The sequence below is a fragment of the Eptatretus burgeri genome, chromosome 6, assembly GCF_056783735.1.
Source record: "Eptatretus burgeri isolate ZD-2024b chromosome 6, Ebu_testis_v1, whole genome shotgun sequence".
Taxonomy (NCBI): Eukaryota; Metazoa; Chordata; class Myxini; order Myxiniformes; family Myxinidae; genus Eptatretus; species Eptatretus burgeri.
Window position 1 is genome coordinate 39,387,369 of NC_140966.1, and position 26,222 is coordinate 39,413,590.

At 40.8% G+C, this 26,222-nt stretch overlaps 1 protein-coding gene across 1 annotated transcript in view; it reads left to right on the forward strand.

Annotated features, from left to right (window-relative positions):
- IQCE (IQ motif containing E) overlaps positions 1–26,222 on the forward strand; it is a 152,384-nt gene that overhangs the window by 106,045 nt on the left and 20,117 nt on the right. The window contains exons 9-12 of the mRNA XM_085887038.1: positions 9,784–9,839; positions 20,261–20,373; positions 22,112–22,219; positions 26,150–26,201. Coding sequence (XP_085743164.1) covers positions 9,784–9,839; positions 20,261–20,373; positions 22,112–22,219; positions 26,150–26,201 — 329 coding nt within the window. The remainder of the gene's footprint in view (positions 1–9,783; positions 9,840–20,260; positions 20,374–22,111; positions 22,220–26,149; positions 26,202–26,222) is intronic.

Below are 26,222 nucleotides of genomic sequence, written 5' to 3' on the forward strand. Positions count from 1 at the left end.
AGATTAACATCAATTTGCAGTTGGAGAAGCAATCCCTATATATTTTTTCTCCATTACTTCCATGACAGAGTTTCATTATAAGATTCTCTTTGGCAGTTTAATTTGTGCTCTTTTGGACATGATTACAAAGTTATACTCGAGATGGTCAATTAATTAGGGAATCATTGTGGTCCCAGTTATTATTGTTGATTCAGCACCAGTTTAAACGTACCAAATTAAGACATTGCTGTACATCATATATTGCTTTATGAGCTTCCAAATAAACCACCCAGCAAGATAACATCACACTTCTTGAGCTTTCATGGGAGGATTACATATTTTCCAATAAGGGGCCATCGACTACATATTACAGGTGTTGGCTTAGTGATTAGGGTGGCTAGTTTGGGATCTTAGGGTCCTGAGTTCGAGCCCTGTTGGCTGCTGAATGAACACCAGGTGGGGTTGATCAGTCTGTCATCCTTCCGAGGTCAGCGAAATGAGTATCAGTGTACTGGTAGGGGTCACAGCATCAGCGGGACAGCCATGCTTCCAAGAAATGATAGCTACCCTGGCAGCCAAAAACATATGCAAGAACAGAACAGAACTACATGTTATGGAGGCAAATGCTGAAAGTAAAAACAGGGGTATATTGAGAAAAGAAAGGGGTGGGGAGAGAGAGAAGAGATATGAGGAGAGTTGGAAACATTGGGGGAGATTAAGGGAAAGGGACATACATTGACAATAAGGGATTATGGTTAACGGCAGGGAAGGTGTGATGGAGGTGGTCAGACATTTCACGTTTTTTGCATATTATATATGTAGACAGCCCTTTGGCTGATTGTCATTCATTTTCTCTTGAATGTGGTTGTAGTTTGAAGATTAATATTCAAAACTGAACGTACCAACAATTAGTACAGTTGCTCAGCAGGATAAGTCTCTCCAATAATTTGATAACATAAACCACTTTGTATAATAATGTTTAAAATATAAAGAATAACAAAGAATTATATTTGAAGAATATCACTTCAGTGGGCCAGGGTTGGTCTTGCCCACTGGTCAATGATACTCTCGCATGTATAACCGCAATCAAAGCAATTGCTGATCATGCTGGATGCCAGTTCCTAGGATAGCCCAACTATGGCTGTTTTTCCTCAAACCGACAGCAAGCAGTAACATCGGTCTGTACTCTTTAATGATTTCACACTATGCCTATTATAAATGAGGATGAATAACAATTTAGACTTCCAGGTACAACTAAACCAAAATGTTGGTACGGCAAAATGGCAGTGACATGAGGCACATTCATTCTTATAAGAAACAAAGAAATAAGTTATTCACACGAAACATAGTTTAACTAAATCTCAGACATAAAACAGACTGAAACACAACGTAAGAAAAACAACCCCAGATACACACACACACACACACACACACACACACACACACACACACACACACACACACACACACACACACACACACACACACACACACACACACACACGCTGTGGTAGAACCAAAATGATTTGCATGCAATGTAGGGGCAACCCAGTAAAGAGCTGCAACAGTGAGGAGCATAGGAGAGGCAAGAGCATCCAAGAGGGCAAGAGAGTTCAAATGAGTAAGAGTGAAAGCAATTGTGCTGCTCCCTTCACCACAAATATAATTATACCAGTTGGATGTCCCTTTCAGTTTTGAATAGATAATGAATTTGCAAAGTTGATATGTTTTATTAAATTTAATTAAAAAATTACCTTCTTGTTGTAAAATGTCATGTAGTCCACAGTTGCTTGGTTGTTTTAAATGTCAAGGAGCATGTTTGCACGATAAAATATAAAGCTTGTTTTGGACTGTAATGAGGTAGTGAGTTTCTTGCATTCCTCATTTCAGAAAAAATGAGATTTATGTTATCAAGGTCAAAACGACATTAGTAACAATGCAAATAAGCAGAGAAATCAATCAACAATCCATTCATATAAATGTCAGCCAAAGAGAGGGAGATGGAGAGAAAAACAAATGAAATGATGGAGAGCAGTGGGGGTAGGGGAGGTTGTGAAAATACAATTATAAAATGCATCATAACTCATTGTGCACCCCTCTTTAAAGATTTATTTTTTCTTGGGCCTGCACTCTCCTCCTCCCCAACAATAATAATTAAGCTCCCTCCTCGACTGCCTTCGTTTGCCAATCTATTTTTTTTTTAATCGAAAGGATAAATTCGCTTATGGAATAGCAAGGCGATAAAGCGTAAAACGGCAATGCACCAATAATTTAGTTGGACACAACAAGCAAGGGAATAAATAAACAGGAAAAGAGAAGAGGAGGGAGGGAGGGAGGGGAACAGTAACCTGCAAGTAAAAGGGTTTGGTTAGGTGGGGTTAATAAGGGTAATTAAGATCACAGATAGAGATGGAGGATAAAATGAGATGACGATGCACCAGGTGCTTGAAGCTTTGGAAGGGAATACAAGGAATATATGGAACTTTGACACAAGGAGGCTATTTGGTCCATCATGGATCTGATTCATACACACTCCAAATCAATCCATCAGTCTATTTCTTGTCTATGGTACTCACCCAAATTTACCACTTATTCAGTTTCACGAGGGGAGATTGGGGGGGGGGGGCAGGAGCAGAAACAAAAGTGGAGAATAGGGGCATTCATTGGGATACCACCAGCACGTTTTTGTAAGTTTTATTACTTGCGAAAATCGAAGATTTTTCAAGTATATTGGTTGGTCTTGTGCGTCATTCTGTCTGTCTGTTTGTTTGTATGTCAATCGCCTGCAGGTCACACTTTTAAACTGATCTTCATGAAACTTCACCACATGGTAGAGTTAGTCATAAGCAAGAATCCTATTGATTTAGAGGTCAAAAGGTCAACATAGACCAAAGGTCAATAACTTTGTTAAATTTATAAAATCCTCAATTTTCATCCAATTGACTAGAAATTTGAACAGGATTTGAATATGATGTCAGTGAATTCAACCAGCAATCATTTTTGAGGTCATCTTAGGCCAAATTTCTAAAATTGTCAATTTTCTTCCAATTGACTTGAAATTTGAAGAGGAGTTGCATATTTGGTCATTGAATTCAATCACCAATTATTTCTAAGGTCAAATTTGTTTTATGGATTTTGCAAGTATCTTGCGCTGCATGACGTCTTCTTCTTGTTTTATTTATTTTAGGATTGATTTATTTGTGTATTTTTATGTCTGTGTGCCAAAATATTAAGGTTCTCCACTCGATCGATCTGACCAGCAATTGAAATACAAAACCCGATGCGGAACACAACAAAGCAACTCAGGACTGGCTAACTTCTTTCTCCTCTTTCTCACTCTGCTTTTCTGTCTATATATCCTGAGAGAGAGAACCTTCATGAAAACCCATCCCTCTACAAACTGCTCGTACTTGCGAGATGACTATATCCAGAAGTAACTTGAAGTCTCTTGCATCTTGGTGATCTTTCTACAAGGTTAAACACTAACTTCATCATGATAACTTGTTACCCTTTTACAGAAATAAACTTTTATATACTAAACATTCCACATCAACAAACATTTCACAGTCATGTATAACTAACAATACATTCCATATCAAATCTTAGGCAAACAAGCATGAACCTCACACTGTACCACAACTGCCTAACAGACATGTAAAAAATTGTAAGAGTATGAAGAGAGTTGTAGGCTGAGGAATGAACAAATCTTGTTTCAGGAAGACCATTTCAGCATTTCCGATGTTAACTACACTCTGAATGAAAGAGCCCTGCCTTACCTACCATCCTAACTCTCCTCTTCACTCTGAAACTTGTGTCAGGAAGACCATTTCCTTTGTTATCTATTCCACTGAAAAACTCTTCTGTATATATTTTGATTACATGCCCTTCATTATCTTACACATCTCTATCAAACTTTCTTTCTAATGTATAAAATTCTCTCTCCTTCAACCACTCCCCATAGCTTTGTCTTACTAAACCCAGAATCAAACCATTTGTTTTATGCTGAACCCTCTCTATTCTGACCCAAACTGTATACTATTCTAAGTAAGATGCCTCACTTGATTATTGTACAGTGTTCATACTACCTCATTTGATTTATCATTGATCCCCCTGCGAATGCATCCTAAAATCGTGTTAGCTTTACCTATATCTGTCTGACATTGTGCTGTCTGCTTACCAACTGCAGTATCCATTTCCACGTCCAAATGAGTGTAATTGAACTACTTTGGAAGGAAGTTCCACAAACAGAAGAAACAACGAGCAAAATAATAGAAGTTGTCAGTAAGCCAGGAGATTGGAAATTTAACCATGAGGAGTTTACTAGAAGAACATGTATCTCTTGGAGGAGCTCGGGAGGTAAGGATCATGGAGAGTGCAGAGAGAGCAAGACCAATGCAGAGGGAGTAAAACAGAGAGGTCATTCATCTGTCTGAGATGTGAGAGCAGGAGACATTGTGCTTTGCTTTGCTTGGGTGCCAGGCTGCAGCAAAGACACAGTACTCCATTCAGAAAGACCTGTGAGTAGTTGTTTTATTGAGGAATGATTTAGAACAGCAGAAGATGCCCAGTCTGCAGCTGGGTTTTGAGGGAAACTCTCCCAGGAGTGGTCATGACTAATAATGAGGCCAAGAAGTTCAAGATACTGAGCCGCTTACAGTGGCTGACCATAGAATTAGATAGGTGGCTTCATTTGACAATCCTTCCAGAAGGATAGGGTGACTGAGATTTTCTAGGATTGAAAGATATGTTCCATTTGTCAGATCAATACATAATAGTTCCAGATCAACAGAGTGATGCAGCTACTGCCTTCTTGTCAGTGTGTTTGGGGTACTGTATGATAATGTGGAGACAACTGCAAAGGGCATGGTTTGAAATGTAATGTAGAGGTCGTTTAAGTATACGAGGAACACGATTGAGCGAAAGACATTTTTTGGGCATTTCAGCCTCCACTGGGAGTGTACCGAGGTTGAATTGATTGTAATGCATGCACTTGACTACATCAGTGGAGAAAGTCCAAAATACAAGTGTGAAGGTGACCTTGTATGCCACAAGCAGTGAAATTGGCAACCCGAATAGGACGACAGGCTTTGTTGCGCAGTTGAGATTTGTCCATGGAGATTTCCCTGACCTCTTGCTTGAGATTTAGTTTTTCCCTGACCTCTGAGTGAGAAGCAGCAACATGCCAGAGTTGAGTGACTGAAGCACGACCAAAATTGATGGTCAGATATGAGGCTGTTTGAAAAGATGAAGGGATTGGCGATTATGTTCCAGATCAACAGAGCAGCAATAATAAATTTCACGACTTTGCTAATCATTGGAAGGAAGGTTACTGGTGTATTGTTGAGAGGATCTGTTTTTGCAGGCTTCTTTTGAATAACAGTGATGTTAGCTGATTTATACTTGGTCAAAGGATAATGATAGGGTGAAGAGTGCAGATAGAGAACAAGCAAGAGTACCAGAGCAGAATTTTGAGAAGATGAGTACTGATACCAACTGATACAATATAGTTCTTGATAATGATTGCAACATGACCTCTGGGATGGGGTATAGATTTGCCATAACAAAATAAAGACTAGCCAGTGAGAGACAGAGGAATCGGAAGCATCCTGTGAATTTTTTTTTCCTGTTTTTAGCATACAATGTCTGGAGCTACAACAATCACCTGAATGAAAAGATCCCTAACATAAGAACAGTTAACTCAAATATTGCTGGACCACACTGTTTGGGACATAGGAAAAATAGATGCAGCGGTGGCTCATGTGGGTGGTGGTGGTGATGGTAGGACGTGGAGTGAGGGTGCCAGAACATGATGTGGGGGTGGCAGAATGCAGGGTGTGGTTGGTAAGATGTGGGGTGGAGAGGTAGGACTTGGAGTTGAGTTGGCAGTACGCAGGGTGGGAGTCGAAGGACATGGGATGATGGCAGCAGAAGGCGAATGGGGCTGACAGGATATGGGAGAGTAGAGGAGAGGTTGAATTGATAGCAATGCCTTGACTTGGCCACATGAGTGGAGCAAGTCAAAAAGCCAGGTATGCATGTGACCTTAATTGTCACAAGCTACAAATTTGGCAACCAGAGTAGAATGCTCATCTGTGTTGCATACACAAGATATGTCCAGGGAGATTGCCCTGACCCCTTCTTTGAAATTCAGTATCTTCATTGCTGATTGAGTAGCAGCAATATGCTTGTGTTGAGTTACTAAGACATAATCAAAATTCATGTTTGAGAAATGGCTCCATGAGCTGGAGGCCGAAATTTCACTCGATGCCACCACCATGAGGGGCAAAGGATAATTATGTTCTATGTCTCATCTAACAGTCCTGTGTTGTCTTGTCTAACAGTCTTGTCTATTGTATTCTTCTGTACGTCCACATGTATGAAATTTGTGTGGCAGCTCCACAACGAACTTTAAATACTTAAAAAAAGAAGTCTTTGTGTTATGGCATTCAACTGGTTTAATTAGATCAATAATTTGGAATTTTGGCCAGGGTGCAGCGATAACTCGTCTCCTCTTCACGAAAGACATTATGGAAATGTAATGCCCACCAACTAAATGCTTGCAGATGGGTCACCCAACTTAACATCCATCTGAGGGATGGCAATACCCTTGATGTGAAATACTAATCTAGCAGTTTATAGTCGGGCTGAGATTTGAACCAAGACCAGACAGCTAGGAGGCAAATGTACGACCTGTGCTTCATCTTGTCCGACTATGCATATTCTTCTGCTCTAGCCATTTTCTGTATTTTGTCTTCAATGCTTAAATTCGAGAAAACCAACATTCACACAGGCATGTGAAAGCATAATATAGAAGCATTTCTGGGAAACCATGTGCAACCAGAGGCTCAAGCAAGGCCGTATTTAGGTATGTAGAGGCCTTGGAGCATGTAAGTATGTCGAGGCCCCCTGTAATATTGCATGTAAGATATGTTGTTGTTCACTGCATGAATTGATGTTATAAAAACTACTATTCGATTTTGAATGGAATCAAAATTTTATTTTTATCAATAAAATTATTCTTTATTCATCAAAATTCAAAAATAACTTTTAACAACATCAAAATTTTCAAAAGTAGGTGCCACAACTATTTTTGGAAATAACATTGTAATATACATCAAGTGAAGCTATGTCTATAAAATCATTAGATACACAAAATGATGCAGCTGCTGTGGGGATGGAAATTGTTGACATTTATTTAAACAAAAATTAATTTTCACAAAAATATGGAGGCAGCCATTTTGTGGAGGCCCTGGAACACATGCTCCACTGGCTCCACTCTATATACGGCCCCGAGCTCAGGTGAGAACAGGTGCCAAAATGTACTTCAGTCTGTTGCATTGCAGCTCAATTAGCTGGTCTTCCATCTTAACCAAAAAATTAAATAATCCTTGTCTCCAGATCCAGATCTTCACCAAAATCGAATCAATTCATCCTTGTCACACACACAACCTGTCCACCAAGTTTCATCCAAATCCATCATTAGCATTTTGGGATATCCTGCCAGATAGACAAACAAACAAACAGACAGGGGTGAAAATTTAACTTCCATCCACCTTTGGTGATGGAGGTAAAATGACAGCTTTCAGGTTATTGTAATCCAACAGTGCCACCCCAATCCAGGACACAACCTGAAAATCTGGCAACGACATTGTAATTTCTATTTGACAGGTAAAAAGCCCAAATAACCTATTCTGAATAAAAGCTGTTTCCTTCTCTGTCACAAAGAAGGAATTGGTGCCATCCACTTCTTATAGGTACATTCAGTGAACTGAGGTGGTCAAAAATATAAGCTAATCAAGGATGATTCTAACTGGATAAGACTTTGCTTCAACAAAGAAGATATTTACCTTTTCACATCGCTCAAAAAGGTGATTAAGAAGTCTTCCACCACACCTTAGTGTAAAGCCGGTGCATTTGATCAGATCCAAATTCCTGGCACAGAACTGAAAATGAATGTTGCAATTGGCCATTCTTTTATAAAATGGATTATCTGTACAACTTGCTGCGTTAAACCGACTTCAATGGCTGGGTCACTTTCATTGTCGTGAAGTGTTATCTGAATATCATGTAGTAAACCGTTCAACTGTTGGGGACTACTTTCTGAACTCTTCCGATCAAAACTACTCTGCTTTCTCATCATGGATCAGGTGCGATCACTGGAAATCCCATGCCACTTATCCCAATCCGCACCTCCTTCATGAAAGACCAGGGATGGAAAAAAGGAATTCTTCCATAAGTGACTCTTCGTGCACAAATCGGATTTTAAAAAAGCAGTTATGCAGCTCCAGCATTATCAGTTGTCTTGCGATCTTCCCATTGAAATGCACAGAAATCTTCTTCTTGTAGCTAAACACTTGATCATTCACTTGCTCAGTTCTGAAATTCAGACTCACTCTGCCATTTGTCAAGAGAATAGCACTAACCTTCATAACTGAGCTTTTCCCAAACATAATGAAACAAATGTCCTTTTCAGCTGGTAAAATCAATTTATTGGCTAGGAAATAAGGCTTGAAATGTTTTGCAATATGATATGGCATGACTTTTAAGAAGCTTGCGGCCATTTTGGTAGCCTGTGCAATGCTTGTTTGTTGCACTTTGTTGATTTAATGCCGGAAGCTTTCCTTGGAAAGAGTCAAGGGTTTCATTCACTAGTCCAGGATGTTTTGTCTCCAAAATGGCATCTCAGTTTGCAAGCTTTCATTAGCCAATACCTTACCACAGAAGGACGACATGCACCTGCGGTGCTAGCAAAAGTAAAGCCAATTCACACATTTTTTTTTCTTCATAGTTTCTAACTTTTTGGTTTGAATTTTTTTTTTTTAGGAAGGTGATGCTTTGCCACTGGTGCATTTTATCCCTCACAACAAACTGATCCCTTTAATAACATGATTCAATGGTATTGTTTGGTTGAAACAGAAATGTTATTTCTTCTTATATACAAAATTGCACATGATTGGGTCTCCTCTTTATTAAGCACTTGCAGGATACCAGATGTCACCGGGTTTTAATTACTTTTGTGAGCTCACACTCTGAGTCCAACACTGTGTACATTGTGGGAAGCTGTTTCCAAATTGTATGATTTTGAAACCTTGATACACTTCCTCACTTTCTTGCGTTAGGCCACAGGCCACGTACACTGTGAGTGCGGCAGTTTTCAACTGATGCTTCAAACCATAATTAAGTGAATATAGCATTCCTTTCCACATTTTGGGTCATCATAAGAGATCCGTCACACTCGGCAATCCACTGTCAAAGGTGCATACACATTTCGAATGCTTTGACGTGCACATTTTATAATGTTGGTCCATCTCTATTTGGGGGATGGGGGAGAGGGGGGACATGCCAATGTCATTCCCCTATCCAATACCTTTCTGATGATGTATAGATCATACATGTATGTCAAGACTGAGATTTCGACAGACAGACAGAGATCGCATCTTTATATATGTCCATCAAATAATCTTCACATTAAAACTGGCTCAAAATTCGAATAAATATCTTTTAAAATTTCAAATGAATATTTTGGGGTTACTTTTGGGTTATTAGAAGGTGTTGAAGCTTGCTGAACCACACTGGAAAGTTTGACATGCCCCACTCAAGCCCCCATCCCCTGCCCTGGTTGATAACTCTTGTGGTAAATGCAACACATTTGTGAAAATTTTATTATTCGTTCACGTTTTGTGACTTGCACAAATACTTTCCTTGTATCATACCGATTGACATGTAAAATTGATGCATAAACCTGTGATTTTTGTGTCCATGTTTTTTATTTGACTTGAGGACATGTTGTATTTCCCATGCTAGGGGAAGTGAAAAGAAGTATGGGCTCTCTTACGAAACGTAATGCAGAACAGAAAAAGGTGGGAGGTCTCAGTTTCTTTTGTGATATTCCCTCTTGGCTGAAACCTTTTGTTCTACATTGGTATTTTTGAAGCTTATACTGTTTAGTTACAACATGGAGACATTGGCATTCAACAACCATAAATGTAAGTTAAAGGCAAGGATAATTATCATCGTCGTCATCGTTGTCATCATCCTCATCAGCTATTTTCAGTCCACTGCTGGATGAAACCCTCAGCATGTCGACACCATGTTGCTCTGTCTCTTGCTTTGTTGTTCCAATTCACTCTTCCCCAATATTTGTCGATTTCATCCCTCTCTTTTGGTGTGGCCTTACCCAGTTCCTGTTGCTATCCATAGGCCTCCATGTTGTTAATATTGTGATCCACCTGTTATCTGACCTTTCACTAAGGTGTCCTGTTTATTTCCATTTCCAAAGTTTAATTATTTCTAAGATACAGTATCCCGAGTTCTGGTTTGTTCTCCAACCCATTTATTTGTCTTTCTATCTTTGCACGTGAAGCCTTACCCAAACATGCTTTCAATTTGGCAACATAACATTCCACATATGCTCCAGTTAGTTTTCTGGTGGTAGTCTCCACACTCGGTCCTTATAAATGACCTATATCCATCGACGAGCCCAGCATGGCAGGTCATCACATGCTGGGCTGTCTTGGAGCCTCAAGGAGAGGCTGGTGAACAACCTTCCTGGGCGGTTGCCTCTTCAAAGCCCAAACCGGCTCTCGGTGGCACTGCTTCGAAGGCACGGCCCAACTTTACCTCCCCTTAGTGGTCTTCCCAGCCACACCTCTCATGGGTGAACTGGAGGGACTACCTCAGACCTGAAGGGGACTTGCCCTCCACCAGAGTCTGCTGACCCCAACAGCCAGAGATCATATCACAGGCCACACCTTTTTGGAGTTGGGGTTTTGGAAAGCACCACCACCAGCCTCCCTGCTGGGCCAGGCCCAAGTCAACCACAAGGCCGGGCCACATGCCCACATTGCATCAGGCTAGCCCACTGGCTGCCTAAGGCCGAAGTCACATTTGCCACGGCGGCCGTGGGGTCTCCAAAATATACGGCTACTAGCAATTATATGGCGGTCGCAGTATTTCCACGGTCACACAATGTAGCAGTCACATATGTTTTTATTTTTCGGGGAGCCGTACGGCGTATTTAGAAATTGTGGAGAGCGAAAACGTGGGGGTGCCGTATGGTCTTTGATTTGATGTCGCACGGTGACCTTGGGGCATCCCTGCGGCAGCCATAGAATTTTCAAGGCAGACGCAAGGTGCCCGCAAGGCGACCGCAGGGGGGCCTTAAGGCGAACGTGCAGCCAGACAGATGGTAACGAGTGGGTATATATACCAGTTCTTTTTTACTGAAATAAAAATATAACAGTTCGGAATATTCCAGTACTGTGGTGCCCCCAGAATCCGAATTGAATTCGTTCCAGGAGACTGTTCGGATTGCAAAAAGTTCGATTCCCAAACTATTTTCCCAATAAGAAATAATTGAGTAAATTAGTCTGTTCCTGGACCCCAAGAAAACCCACTTTCAACTGAAATTTCCCATGTTTAAGGTAAAATAAAATGAGTAAATGACCTTCGGTGGCGGTGTATTGTATGTGAACTGGTACAATCACCAATCCAATGGTCCACACAGGATCGTGCTCCGGCCTGGGTTCAGATCGCTCGCGCACTCTGCGAGCGCTCCCCCCAGGGCAGCACATCAAGCATGATGCCCCTAGAACCACAATCACTTTCATCAAACACATCGGGCTGAGGTAATCATGGATATTCCAAATTACAACTGGTTCTTCTGTGAAATTCAATCCTTGCCCGACAGTCCGTCACAAGCTACCACGTGATCGGATTGCTTTTTTGTTATTAATTAAAACACAAGATGAGTAAAAAAAAAAAACCAGCACAAATCAAGGAGAAAACACGAGGTAAAGTAGCAATCGACACACGAGAGATGCTTTCACTAGTACTTCCACCGACAAACTCAATGAACAAAGCGCGAAGATGCGGGTCGAACAGGTGGGGGAGACTCGTGAACAAACATGAATGCTTCGTTGTGTTCGGTTTTTAAAAATGTATTCGGTTTTTAGGGCAAAATTCATTTTTCATTAATAAGAGACTACGGCAGCCGCACGAATAACGCAAGCCCACCATACGCCCTACGTACGGTCGACGTGGAACACAACGACGTCACAACTACGGCATGTCGAATTGCTCCGGCCAACGTAGAAATGAAAAAAGTTATCAATCCGCGTTATAATTCCACGGTAACCCCTACGGCCTGTAAAAGATAGCCAAACGGCGTCGGGCCACCCTGAGGCCACCGCAGAAACTCTGCGGCCACCGCACGTTTCTGTCAATTCAGAGGGCATACGGTCGCCGTATCCTCGCTGGTGAGCAAATGTGACTTCGGCCTTACATAATGCAAAACCATTCTATCAGGTTGCAACTTTCCCCTGAGGCTGGCCAACTTAGCCCAGCTGCTCCTCCCCCCATGGTCCGAATTCAGCCTGCAGTAAAAGTGCCCCCAAGGCTGTTTAAGATTTTAGAGCTGCATCATGGCTGCAATTAAGGCAAGTCAAAGTTGGTAGTTTTAGGTACAACTCCGAATGGAAGGGGTGTATCCATGAATGTTTATCTAATGTGTTACAGATCATGTCTACCATGTCGTAAAATTTGAGTAGCAGAATTAACAATGAACTTCAACTCCATATATATGAAGGTCGGTGCAAAAGTAATGCCCTTTATTTCACAGTTTGTGACCAAAGCATTGTAGGAAAGCTACGCGAGATCACAATGATAGATTGGTATCTCCCACCCATTTTAAGTTGAGTGGCACTGTGATCGGTCGACAACATCACACCACACTTTCAAAATTGCTGATGTGCTAGATGTGCATACGAAGCAGAGAGCAGTTATTTAATTTCTTACTATGAAGAAGGTTCCTCTCGTGGATATCCAGAGGTGTTTAAAGAATGTGTATGGTGACTCTACCATGGATGTGAGCACCGTTAGATTTTGGGAAAAGCCTTTCAAGAGCAGGGAAACTGATGTTGACGACCAGCGATATTGACTGTCAACAAGGCTGGAGTGCCCCGAGGCAGTGTTCTGGGCCCAGTCCTATTCCTGATGATCTTCATCAATGATATCTCTGACTCTGGAAAATCCTCTTCTATTTACTGATGACTCCACCCTGTGCTGTGACATCCCTCATCCTTCAGACAGGAAGGATGCAGCTTGCCTACCTGAAGAGAGGGAAGAGGCCTACAGCCTCTTCCCTCTCTTCAGACCTTGAAAAAAAATCACAAGCTGGTCAAACACTTGGAATATGTCTTTCAATCCTGAGAAATCCCACACTCACACTATCTCTCTCTCCGAAAGGACCATCCGGCACCCCCCCCCCCCCCAATGTACTTTCTTAACAATCCTCTTGAGGAAGTCTAGGCATTCAAACTCCTGGGTCTCACTAAGATCAGCCATGATCTTTCTTGGGAAAACCATACTGTCGGACCTCACTCTTCGCGGGGGATACATTCCTGGGAAATGCCACGAATGTCGAATCCACAAATGTCGGGGCATTGTTTCGATGGAAAAAGGGGGGCTAGGTTCCTGGCAGGTTCATGATTCATGAGGGAGAAATCAAAAATCCCGTGAAAAATCGTGGATACACCTGCAAAAAAAACGCAAAAACATGAATACGTCCGTGAAAGCGTGAAAAAACAACTGCAAAAACGCAAAAAAGAAATGTGAATATGCCTGTGAAAAAGTGTGAATATGCAAAGCACAGGGCTGCGAATGTCGAAGCAGGTTGCATTTTATAAACCATAAATTTGCAGGGTCCATGAGTAGCGAATCCACAAATAGCAGGGTCTGATAGTATTTCAAAGTTTCCTCGAAAGCCAGCCACCAACTTTGCATTCTCTGTCATTCAAAGTCCTTCCTTGGCACACCTGAACTCCAATCCACTGACGAGGCTTTCATCTGCAGCTTGATGAAGTACTGCTCTCCCCTCTGGGCTGGCTCCCCTGCCTCACATCTCGCTCAGCTTGATGCCTGTGGAACCAACTTCCATATCCTCTTCAATTTCATTCTTCCCTCCAGGTCTTCAAGACAAATGTTCACCCCATCTCAGATTGTCCCCAATCCAAATCCATGATCTTTTATACCCTCATTAACCCACCCCAATTCCTCCTCCTTTCAAATTTCCAGTTTTCCCTCCTGAGCGTTCCCTTCTGTATCCATCTTCTCCACCCCATGTAGCCTCTTCTGAGTGTCGCCCCCCCCCAAATTGCTCCCTTCATGCATTGTTTCTTCGACTGCTGTTGGTGTTTCCCCTCTCTAATTGCTGTTCCTTTCATCCTGTTGCGTCCTGATCTGTTCAGTGTATTCGCTCTTCCACGAGCCTCGACTATGTAAACAAACAAAAATAAATAAATAAAAAGCCTCAAAGTGGTCGGCCTGCAACCGCAGTGAATACGGAAAACAAGAGTCAGATTGATGTGCGCATTAAAGTGCGTTGCAGTTGACGGAGACAAAGTAGAAAAAGTAGCAGCAGGGGTTGGGGGTTGGGGTGGGGGTGGGAGGGTGCCACATATTATGTATGCATATTATCTGTAATTACCTCTGCCACGAAGGTGAAGGAGGTTATGGTTATATTTTCACCCCTCTCTGTCTGTTTATTACTTGCAAAATGGAATATTTTTCAAGTATATTGGTCAGTCGATTTTGTTGTTCTGTCTGTCTGTTTGTCTGTCGGTCTGTTAATCGCCTATAGGTCACAATTCTAAACCGATCATCATGAAACTTTACCAAGTTGTGGAGGTAGTCTCAACTGAGAAGCCTATTGAGTTTAAGGTCAAACGTCAAAGGTTATCTTGAGATTACATTTCTAAAATCGTCGTTTTTCATCCAATTGACTTGAAATTTAAACGACATTTTCATATTGTGTCACTGGGTTGGGAAAGCGACCATTTTTGAGATCAAAAGGTCAAAGGTCAACTCAAGGTCAAACTTCTAAAATCATAAATTTTCAACTGAAAAATAGTCAATGTACATCCTATTAACTTGAAAGTTGAATAGGATTTGCATAGTCCATCACTGAATTGGGAAAGCAAGTATTTTTGACGTCAAAAGGTCAAAGGTCAACTCAAGGTCAAACTTCGAAAATCATCAAATTTTATCTGAAAAATAGTCAATTTTCATTCGATTAACCTGAAAATTAAGCAACAATTACATTGTGCATCACTAAATTTGGAAACCAGCTATTTTTGAGGTCAAAGGTCAACTCAAGGTCAGACTTCTAAAATCATCTATTTCAATCTGAAAAATAATCAATTTTCATCTAATTGACCTGAGTTTTGATTAGCATTGTGAATTTTAATCTTAATGAAATGGACAATTTGATGTATCCATTGCAACCTTTGGAGAGGGGGTGGATTCTGCAAGTATCGTGCTCTGCACGACGTCTTTCTCTTGTTTGTCTGTTTGGCTGTTTGTTTGTGTGCAGGATATCTCAAGACGTTGCAGACAATTTCAGATGAAATTTGGTGGGCATGTTGGGTGTGTGACAAGGATGAACTCATTAGATTTTGGTGAAGATCCGGATCTAGATCTGGCTACAAGAATTTTGTAAGTCATTCTTCATCCTTGACAGATGGGGCCAAAAATGATATGTTGCACAATATCTCAAAAAGTTGTGGACTTGCACAACTGGATTTGGTTGAAACTTGTTGGACAGGTTGGGTGTTTGACACGGACAAATTTATTCAATTTTGGTGAAGATCCGAATCTGGATTTGGATACAAGAGTTATTTAATTCTTAAAATGATTCTTAACTATTGAGAGATCAGGCCAAAACGATATAGGACTGTATAGCATGATATTTCAAAAATGCATTGGGCCTGATATGTTCTCGTGGATCTGGCATCTGGAGGTATGTGCTCTACCGAGTGCCCTTCTAGTTTTAATTGTAATTGTAATTACATTTAGTAAGAAATAAAATAAGAGGCATTATTTTCATACCAACCGTCATACATGTTTCCTCTACACTGCACCCCAATCATCCCTCCTCCTTCCAAATTTCCAGTTTTACCCTTTTGCCTCACTACCCTTGACCCCCAACTCCATTTTTATTTCTTCCCTCTCCCTCTCCCCCACCCCCATTCTCCTTTTTACAAAGTACAACATGTGTAATCTTCATTTGGGTTGGCAGGACAGACTTGAGGGGTGCACAATTGCCTCTGGGATGTCTAGCTGGGGTTTGAATCTGACCTGAGGTATACACCATCATCTTTGTGTTTTGCAGGCAGGGAAATTAAGCAATGCATGTGCCATCCCTTTGATGGATGTTAATTTGGGTGTCCTGTCTGCTGGCATTAGTTAGTTGGCATTAAAGATCCCACGCTGTCCTTCGCAAAGAGCAGGCAAGCTATCACCGTCAATCTGGCTAAATTCCGAATTCCTTCCCTCTCACTGGGAAGGCAACGGCAAATCACCCAGTGTAATCCTAGCAGTGGGCAATACTGAACCTTCTTTTGGGCTGAACACGAGAAAGAATGAAGTCTTCCTCTAAATTATGTGGCTCACGATTTCAGACAAAAAGGTCATTAAAGCAAATCAACCAAACATTTAACAGAGCGAGACAGTCGTGGAACCAATCGACTTTTAAAAAAATTATGTAGAAAATATAAATATTTTATTCATAAACTTTTGGGTATTATTGTTTACATTTGACTCGACCTGGTCTTTTGTTATCGTCTCAACCCACATTTATGATTAGGGCTCCATGTCTTTAAATATCCCCAATTCACGTCTTAAGTTTAAGTCCAGCAAAAACAAGGAGACTCGGGTGCTACATGACTATCACAAGTACTGTAAAGTTTTATGATTTGCAAGGAGCAGGACACAAGAAGTATTCACAATTATTGTTGTTAATATCCTTACCTATTGAAATAGGGTGATGCTTTCATCGGATATAAACATGTGTTTAATTGCATTTGCATTTTATTTATATTTATGCCAACCTGTAATCTTTTGTTGTACACTGCTCCCTCCCAATTCCATCTCCAGGTATTGCACAATGTTATCGCCGAAGGTTTTGGGTGCCCGGCGATGATGCGTGCCAAAAGGGCGGACTCAGTTTTTTTTAATGGGCGGACTTAATTTTAATACATCCATTTTTCACCAGGTTTACTTCGATTCCCTGTAAAGCACCTTACGAAACCTCCAAAAATATTGACACAGATCTGGCAGATGCTATAGATAAACAGTCCCTCTGGGGGACAGGGGGCAAGGTCAAGCAGTGAATGCATTGTCATATATCTCAATGAAGCTGGTTAATTTTGGCACATTCCTAATTCTTTTGTTCACTCAATATAATTCTCCAAACAGAAGAAAAAGATAAGTTCAATGTTTTGGAAACTTCACATTTTCTTGTATATGGAGAAGATGCCTGGTGTTGGCTTAATGGCTCGAGTGGTGGGCTTGGGATCCAATTGTCCTGGGTTCAAATTCCACTCAGATGTTGAATTAATACCAGGTGGGGTTCACTGCCTGTCATCCTTCTGAGGTCGGCAAAATGAGTGCCGGCTTGCTGGTATTGTGTTGGAGTGGTGACCCGTTCAGGATTGTGTCCAATAGCCAAGGAGACTGCTTAGGCAGTACCAACGCTCTGCACAGAGTCTGGATGGATGGATATGGATATGGACATGGATATGGATATGGATGTGGATATGGAGAAGGAGGGAACATAGCTTTGCTAGCTTTAATTAAATAGGTATATCGGCTTCGTTTTGACTCGTTATTTCTTTACATTATCAGATTTTACTCCAGAATTTGACACTTATTTTGTCCGGATGATATCCCATCCTCAAAACTGAAATAATATTTCGATGATATACTTTAATTAGTCTATGAAAGTGGATCGTGGAAAATTACATCATTTCATGAATGAAATCACTCCAAGCTCCTAATTTGAAAACTATAGCACTTACAAAAGCGATGTAGCCAGTGATTCATAGCTATGATGAACAGGCATTCGATAATGAGTGAGGAAAGTGAAAAAAATTTTATCGTTATGAAATCGTTGCGGCCTGTCCCAAGTCAAGGCATGGTTGAGCAGGCCAAAAAACAATGCGGCTTCAGACCCCGGCATAGTTACCAGGAGACACCTTAAGACCCTAAAGAGTGAGGTGGCCGAGGATGCACCTGATAAAGGATTAAATTAAAGCAAGCCGTTAATTATATTTAAAAATGGTTTTTTATTAACACAAACACCCAATTTTCACTCATGCACATCCTGGTTGTTTTCTTAGTATGCATGCAAAGTTTCAGGCTGCTAGGTTTCATGGTTTTGGAGTTATGAAGGAGACACACACACACACACACACACACACACACACACACACACACACACACACACACACACACACACACACACACTTATTAGTATAGATTTATTTTAATTATGCAATTGATCAACTTATCAATCAATTATTGTACATCGCTCTCTCCCAATTCTGTTTGCATGTGCTGCACAGTGAGTAATTATCATTTGTGCACATTCACCTCAGAAGTGTACCGCTCCCTCCTAATTCTGTCTCCATGCGCTGCACGACGGCATCGTTGGGCGTCGAAGGCGCTCCAGCAATGTTGCGCGCTGGAGGCTTTGTTATTTATTTATTTGGCATGGGTGCAGTGTACTTTGAATGTGCCTCTACTTGTTAATTTTTTGATGAGTTAATTTATTGGTTAATTACTTGATCATTATCGATTTATTAATTACTTTCTATTTTCATTCTCATCTGAGCATTATCTCAGGCACCTTTTGAGTGAGGAAGATTATATTTGGACATGACAGTGACCAAGTGATTTGGCTATAAAGGGATTTTTGATTTATTGATTAATCAATTAATCGATTAATTATTCATTTCTTCATTAATTACTTAATTTTCAAAAAGTTACAGATTCGGATGAAACGGTGGTGGTTGAGTTAGGTATGCTATTCGGCAATGGATTGAGAAATTAATTATTTTACGATTATTATTTATTTACTTTAATTACGTAATTAATCAATTAATTATTTGACACCGCACCCTTGCAATTCCATCTCCTTGTGCTGCACAGCGGCACCACCAGGACGCTGTCGGTGCCCCAGCAATTTTGCATGCTGGAGGATATTTTATTTATTTATTTGGCATGGGGGTGGTGTGCTTTGATTAATTATAACTGTACTTGTACACCACTCCTTCGCATTTCCACATCCAGGTGATACATGACGTCATTGCCAGGTGCCAAAGGAAGGGAGTACCCAGTTTTTACTCCATTTGCTTTCTCGCTTTCTTGTTTGATTGTTTGTTTGTCCGGGTGATATCTCAGCCATCCTTGGAGCTAGAAAGCTGAAATTTGGGTACAAAAGTGGAGATGTGCTTTGGCAAAAAGGCCATTTTTCATTTTTTGATTATTTAATTAGTTGATTAATTTCTTAATTATTATCGATTTATTCCTTATTTATTTGCTTTCTCATCTGGGCAATATCTGAGGGACCTTTTGAACGAGGAAACTGATATTTGGACAAAAACAGTGACCAAGTGATTTGGCTAAAAAGGGTATTTTTCATTTATTGATGAATTAATTAATCGATTAATTATTTAATTTTTGATTAATTACTTAATTTTCAAAAAGTTACAGATTTGGATAAAACACTGGTGGTTTAGGTATGCCAATAGATTAAGAAATTAATTATTTTACGATTATTATTTATTTGTTTTTAATTATGCAATTAATCAGGTAATCAATCAATTATTGTACACGACTCCCTCTCAAGTCTGTGTCCATGTGCTGCACGGTGGCATTGCCAGGCGCCGAATGCACACTGGCAATGCCATGTGCTGGAGGATTTGTTATTTATTTATTTGGCATGGGGGCGGTATACTTTTAATGTAGCTCTACTGGTTTATTTTTTAGTTAATTTTGTACACTAATATGTGATTCGTTATATCTCTCCATTGCGAGGTGTATTGTTGTTGTTTCACATAATTGCCCAGACAAATAAACAAACAAGGCCTGTGGCTGCTGGTTGCATCATTTTCTGGAAGCACAACTGTGCTGTTGATGCAGTACCCCTGTTCTGCTACCAGAAAGCTGCTCCTCATTTTCCGGAACTCAAAAGGATGACAAGCTGAATCAACCCACCTGGTGTTATTTCAACAGCATGACAGGGGCTCAAACTCAAGACCCTAAGATATTAAGCCAGCCACCTTAACTGTGAAGCCAATATGATGCTTACTCGGTGTATTAATGACATCACATTGCTACAGATGTGTCGATGTTCTCAAAGGAAGCCATTTCTCTGCAGGTTGAATGGTGAGTAAAGCGCCTTGGGATATTTTGAGACATTTACATGTTCTTTGCTGTGCAGTGGGAGCAAAGCAAGTCATCCATCGCCACGCCAGACAATGAGAAGCTGCAACTACAGGTCCGGTTGCTGAAAGAGGACAGAAAGGCTCTCCAGGCAGAGTTGGCAGCACGAGAGTGAGTTACACATGCAAATAAAAGTTTTTTTTTTAAACCTACTTAGTTGCAGTCGTTGAGATGCAGTAGGGAAAACAGCCTAAATTATGACACAACTTTTACAACAAGAACAAGAAAAAGAGCAATCAGAGATTGCAGAACCTCACCAGGATGTGTTTTGTGTGGTATGTTGTGTGGTGTTTGTGTTATTATGTGTGATGTATTTTGTGTGGCATTTGTGTACTGGTGTGTTACATATTAATGAGACAATTAGAACTGTCACTTCATAACTGATGGCAGTGATGACCGGGTACCAAGACGCCTCGCTTTAATGCAACACTGCTTTGATCGGCTACCTGACCCTGACCCATGACGTTTTTTATTATTATTCAATTGAATTCAGAATGGGATTAAAATAGATTCAATTCAGATCAAATGGAAGACCAAATATGTACAGTACTGCATTGGAGTAATAAGGAAGAACCCAAACAAGCAAACAGAAAAGATGAAGTCATCAGAAGGAGCCCAAACAATGAAAAAGAAAAGATGAAGTCATCAGGAGGAACCTGGATAGGATTCGCATTTCAGCTGCTACTCCTCTACCCTCAAGCCCATCCAGGCACAGCCAAGTGAGCCTTATTCAAAAAAAAAAAAAACCCACATCAAAAAACTTTAATTATTCTGGCTGCCAGACCATGTGTCCGATCAAGTTGAAATTTAAAACTTGTATTCCACATCACTACTACATCACAATTGTGAATTTTCACACCAATTGATGAAGCGGTTCCAGCAAAAACTTTATTTAATATTTTCCTTAAATCCAATATGGCTGCCAAACCACGTGACATCAATTATTCCTGAAGAAACTTGTACACGCATGCCTTGGGGAACATTTGTGTGAAGTTTTGCCTCGATCTGTCGAGCTGTTCTGGAGAAGATTTTTATATGTTTTCGAGTAAATCCAATATGGCTACTAAAACATGTGACCTATGATGTCATGTGTGTGAACCTATTGTTCCGCATGGATATGTGGTCATGTTTGTAAAGTTTCACCTCGATCTGTTCAGCCATTTCAGAGAAGAAGATTTTTTAAGGTTTCTTAAGAACACAATATGGCTACTGAATCACGTGACCATTGACATCATTAAAAATATTTTTGTGGACCATTTCATCTCAAGATGACCCTCAAAAATTTTCATACTGATTGGATGTAGCGTTCTACATATGCAATTATGTCGTCATAACGAAGGCACCTATGACGTCATAAAAATCACACTCATTCCCCATGAGGAGTACTTGCGGTCTGCCAAGTTTTAATTTTTTCATTGGTGTGGTTTCAAAGATACAGAGGTACAAAGTTTTTCTGTTTTTCCAACATGGCTGCTACACCACGTGACCTCTGATGTCGTAATTATGATTAAAACATTCTACATGAGTCATGGCACCAATGGTGAAAATTTCGTCTCAACCGACAAGCAGTTGTGGAGAAAAATACTAAAGTTCTGCGGACAAAAGAAACAGAGACAAACGAACAAACAAATAAACAAACGGACCCAAATGCAATACCCTCTCCTTCGGCGAGGGTAATAATCATTTGGAATAAGAAAATGAATGAGTGAAGGAATGAATTTTCTCTCATATCTTCACTTCCTGTGCAAACAAATATGTGTACACCAGTTTTTGATGTTGTCTTTCTTTTCTGAACATAATGTCCTGACAGTAATTAAACCCTTTGCATTGTGCCGTGCGCTTTCTGCAGGAGAGAGGTTGAACGGGTGCGGAAAGAAAATTGTCGGCTGGAGATTGAGCTGAAAAGGTCATCTTTTCAGGTCATTGAAAGTGGTAGAAGCAGCAAAAATTGTAAAAGGTACATTTTCATTGAGTGTCAAGAATAAATAAATAAACTGATTGTTTTAAATTAACTATTGGGCCAGTTGGTCGGTTGGACCAAATTTTCATTGGTCTTTACAGCCTTGATGCATGCATGCCTGCCTGCTGTACTTCTTGAGTATTAGCTTGTCTTTCACCATGCCCAGATGTGCTTGGGGCCAGTGTGGGGATTATATGTTCGTTATTATTATCACCAAATTTTCCACGATTATTTTTGTTGTTAATATAATTCGTATTTTTTAATATATGCTTTGTTACAACGTTATCATTGTTTTTGTAATTTATTTTGTAATTAGAATGCCAGCCATAGTGGAAGGACGTGGTAAGCTGCTTTATATACCTTAACATGGCGTGTGTTTAAAACATGAGAATTATTCCAGATCTTTTGTAGTTAATTAGCCGAATCAACTCAGGAGGTAATGTCGATCATTTTTGTGTGTCACATTCCACATCAGAACGCTCCAGCAGAACACAAAAACATGCCTCTGACACACACACACACACACACACACACACACACACACACACACACACACACACACACACACACACACACACACACACACACACACACACACACACACACACACACACACACACACACACACACACACACACACACACACACACATCATACAAACACTCACAAACATCAAAACAAACAAACACACGCGCACACTCACTTTCCCGACTCCATAGATCATCAGCTGGGCACCGTTTTTCCTCGAAGTTTCAATCCTTTCAGCCCAAAACCTCTCCAAATTGCGGATCCATGGCCTTGGTGACGGATCCACATCAGTAGATCGACAACCTCAGTTGCATCCAGGCAGTCAGCTAATACACAAGAATCAAATATATACACAAAAACATATAGATAACGAAGAAATAGTACAGTGGATTTTCCACCAAAAGATAATGACACACACACACACACACACACACACACACACACACACACACACACACACACACACACACACACACACACACACACACACACACACACACACCTCATCCATTCATAGTGGAGTATTTAAGGGTCTACAGGGTCTTTTGGGCCCTTGAGGACTTTTAGGTTTTTGGGGTATTTTGGTCCTTGGGGACTTTGGGGTCCTTGGGGACTTTTGGGTCTTTTGGTCCTCAGAGTATTTTGAGTCCATTGGGGTCTTTTGGGTCCTCACAAACTTTTAGGTCTTTTTGTTCTTTTGGATTCTTGGGGTCTTTTGGGTCTTCAGGTCATCTGGGTTCTTGGGGACTTTTGGGTCCTTGAGGTATTTTGGGTCTTTTGGGTACTCTGGGTCTTTTGGGTCCTCAGGGACTTTTGGGTCATCTGGGTCTTTTGGGGATCCTTGGGGTATTTTGAGTTCTTAGGAACTTTTGGGTCATCTGGGACTTTGTGGTCTTTTGGGTCCTCAGGCTATGATGGGTCCTCTGGGTCTTTTTGGGCTTTAGGGTCTTGGGGGGAGGGTCTTAAAGGATCTTCAAAGGTCGAAGGAATCTCAGCACTTTAAGTGTATCAGGAGAAAAGAACAGGTTAGGACAAGTGTGGGCCCATTGAGGAATAGCACCGGGAGAGTGGTTAGTGATGAGTGAGATGGCAGGCTTATTAAACAGGTACTTTGCTTCAACTTTTACACAAGAACAGTCAGGATAATTACCAATAGGTGAGAGCATCTATCAAGGAGGTGAAGAAGGACTTTTACAGAAGATCCAGGTTGGAGTGGAGGAAGTAGTGGAACAGCAAGGTAATCTAAGAGTAGATAAGGCTCTGGGGCCAGATAACATGCATCTGAGAGCATTGAGGGAGGTGGCTGAGCAGGTAAGTGATACGTTGCTGGATATTTTCAATAGTTCCCTGGAGTCAGGATTGGAGAGTAGCAAATGTAACACCATTATTTAAGAAAGGATCCAGGGAAGAATTGGGAAACTATAGACCTGTTTGTTTGACTTCAGTTGTGGGGAAGGTGTTGGAGACATTAATTAAGGACCGGATGAGGAACCATTTAAACAAATGTAAACTAATTAAAAGTAGTGAGCATGGGGTTTACCAAAGGTAGTCCCTGTCTAACAAATATTTTAGAGTTCTATGAAGCAGTCTGATTGGGTGGATGAGGGCAAGACAGTGGACATAGTACATCTAGATTTTAAGAAGGCATTTGATGAGGTACCATATCGGAGTTTGTTAGCCAAAGTGAGGGCTTGTGGAGTGGCTGGTCAGGTAGCTAATTGGATTGTAAACTGGCTTCGTGATAGGAAGAAAAGAGTGGCTGTGAGTGGGAGGATGTCTTGCTGGGAGGATGTAAGTAGTAGGGTACCTCAGGGATCAGTACTGGGACCATTACTATTCATTATTTACATCAACGATTTGGATAGTGGGGTAAAGAGTAAGCTTTCCAAATTTTCAGATGACATAAAGCTTGGAGGTAACATGGATACCAGAGGGGGTGGTGAACAGATTCAGGAAAGTATTGATACTTGCTTAGATTGGGCAAAAGATTGGCAGATGGAATTTAACCTGAGCAAGTGTAAGGTGTTGGGGATTGGAAAGAACAATGAAAATAGAGATTACAGGATGCAAGGGGTAATTTTGGAGTGTGTCACACAGGAGAAGGATCTGGGGGTGTTAATAGATACAGGAGGTAAGCAGACAGCACAGTGCCAAGCAGCTCTCGGCAAAGCTGTTAAGGTTTTCGGTTGTATTCAGAGGGGGATCATTTATAAAACAAAAGAGGTGTTGTTAACATTGTACAGGATTTTTGTGAGGACCACATCTGGAATATTGTGTGCAGTTTTGGTCACCACAACTCAGGAAGGACATATATCCCATCGATAGGGTTCAGCGTAGGGCTCCCAGATTGATTTAGGGCCTAGCTTGACTCAGCTATAAGGAGCAGCTGAAGGAGACAGGGCTTTATACTCCAGAAAGGAAGTGGTTACGAGGAGATATGATAGAGATGTTTAAGACATTGAAAGGTAGAGATAAAATAAGTGCAGATGAATTATTGAACAGAGTAGACAGTGATAGGACCAGGGGACATAGCCTGAGAGTGAATAAGAGGAGAGTTAGGATGGTAGTAAGGCAGGGGACTTTCACTCAGAGAGTAGTTAATGCATAGAATGGTCTCCCTGGAAAGGTATTTGCAGCAGAAACAGTAGATAAGTTTAATTGGAATTAGATAGGTATCTGGAAGTTATGGAGATAGAGGGGTACAGGGATGTTGACAGGACTTTTATGTAACTTGAGCACTGATGGGTGATTGTGTGCATGTGTATGGAGTGCTGTTGGTGGGGGTCTTGTCAAGGGGTGTTGTATGGTTTATGTGTGTGTTTTTACCCAAACCCATGCCCCCTCTCCTGGAAAGAAAGAAAAAAATACAAAAAAACTAACCAAAAACTACAAAAAAACTCACATAACCATTAAAAAATAATTGCATTTTCTTATTTCCATCTGGTGTTGATGAATCAGTGTGGTGTTGATGTGGCATAGGTATGATGGGCTGAATGGCCTCCACCTGTGTCTGATCTCCTTGTGTTTCCTTGAGTAGCCAAAAGTGTCAAAAGGTACAATTCAGTGATATGTAATTAATTAATAGACTACGTAATTCATAGAAACAAAAAGGACACACACACACACACACACACACACACACACACACACACACACACACACACACACACACACACACACACACACACACACACACACACACACACACACACACACACACACACACACACACCTCTTCCATTTATAGTCGAAGAAAAAGAAAAGAAAGATGCAAGTCAATGATTGCTTTGTCCTAAATGTAAAAGGTAATTCCAGAACTCATGTACCAATTCACTTCTTAATGTACAGTATGTGAAGACGACTTTAAAATGCATGTAATATGCACATCTTGTCTGCTAGAGGTTCCGTGGAGGTGCAACCCAAGGAAAGAGATGGGAAATTTGACTTTGAGGTAAGTTTATGGACCATATGC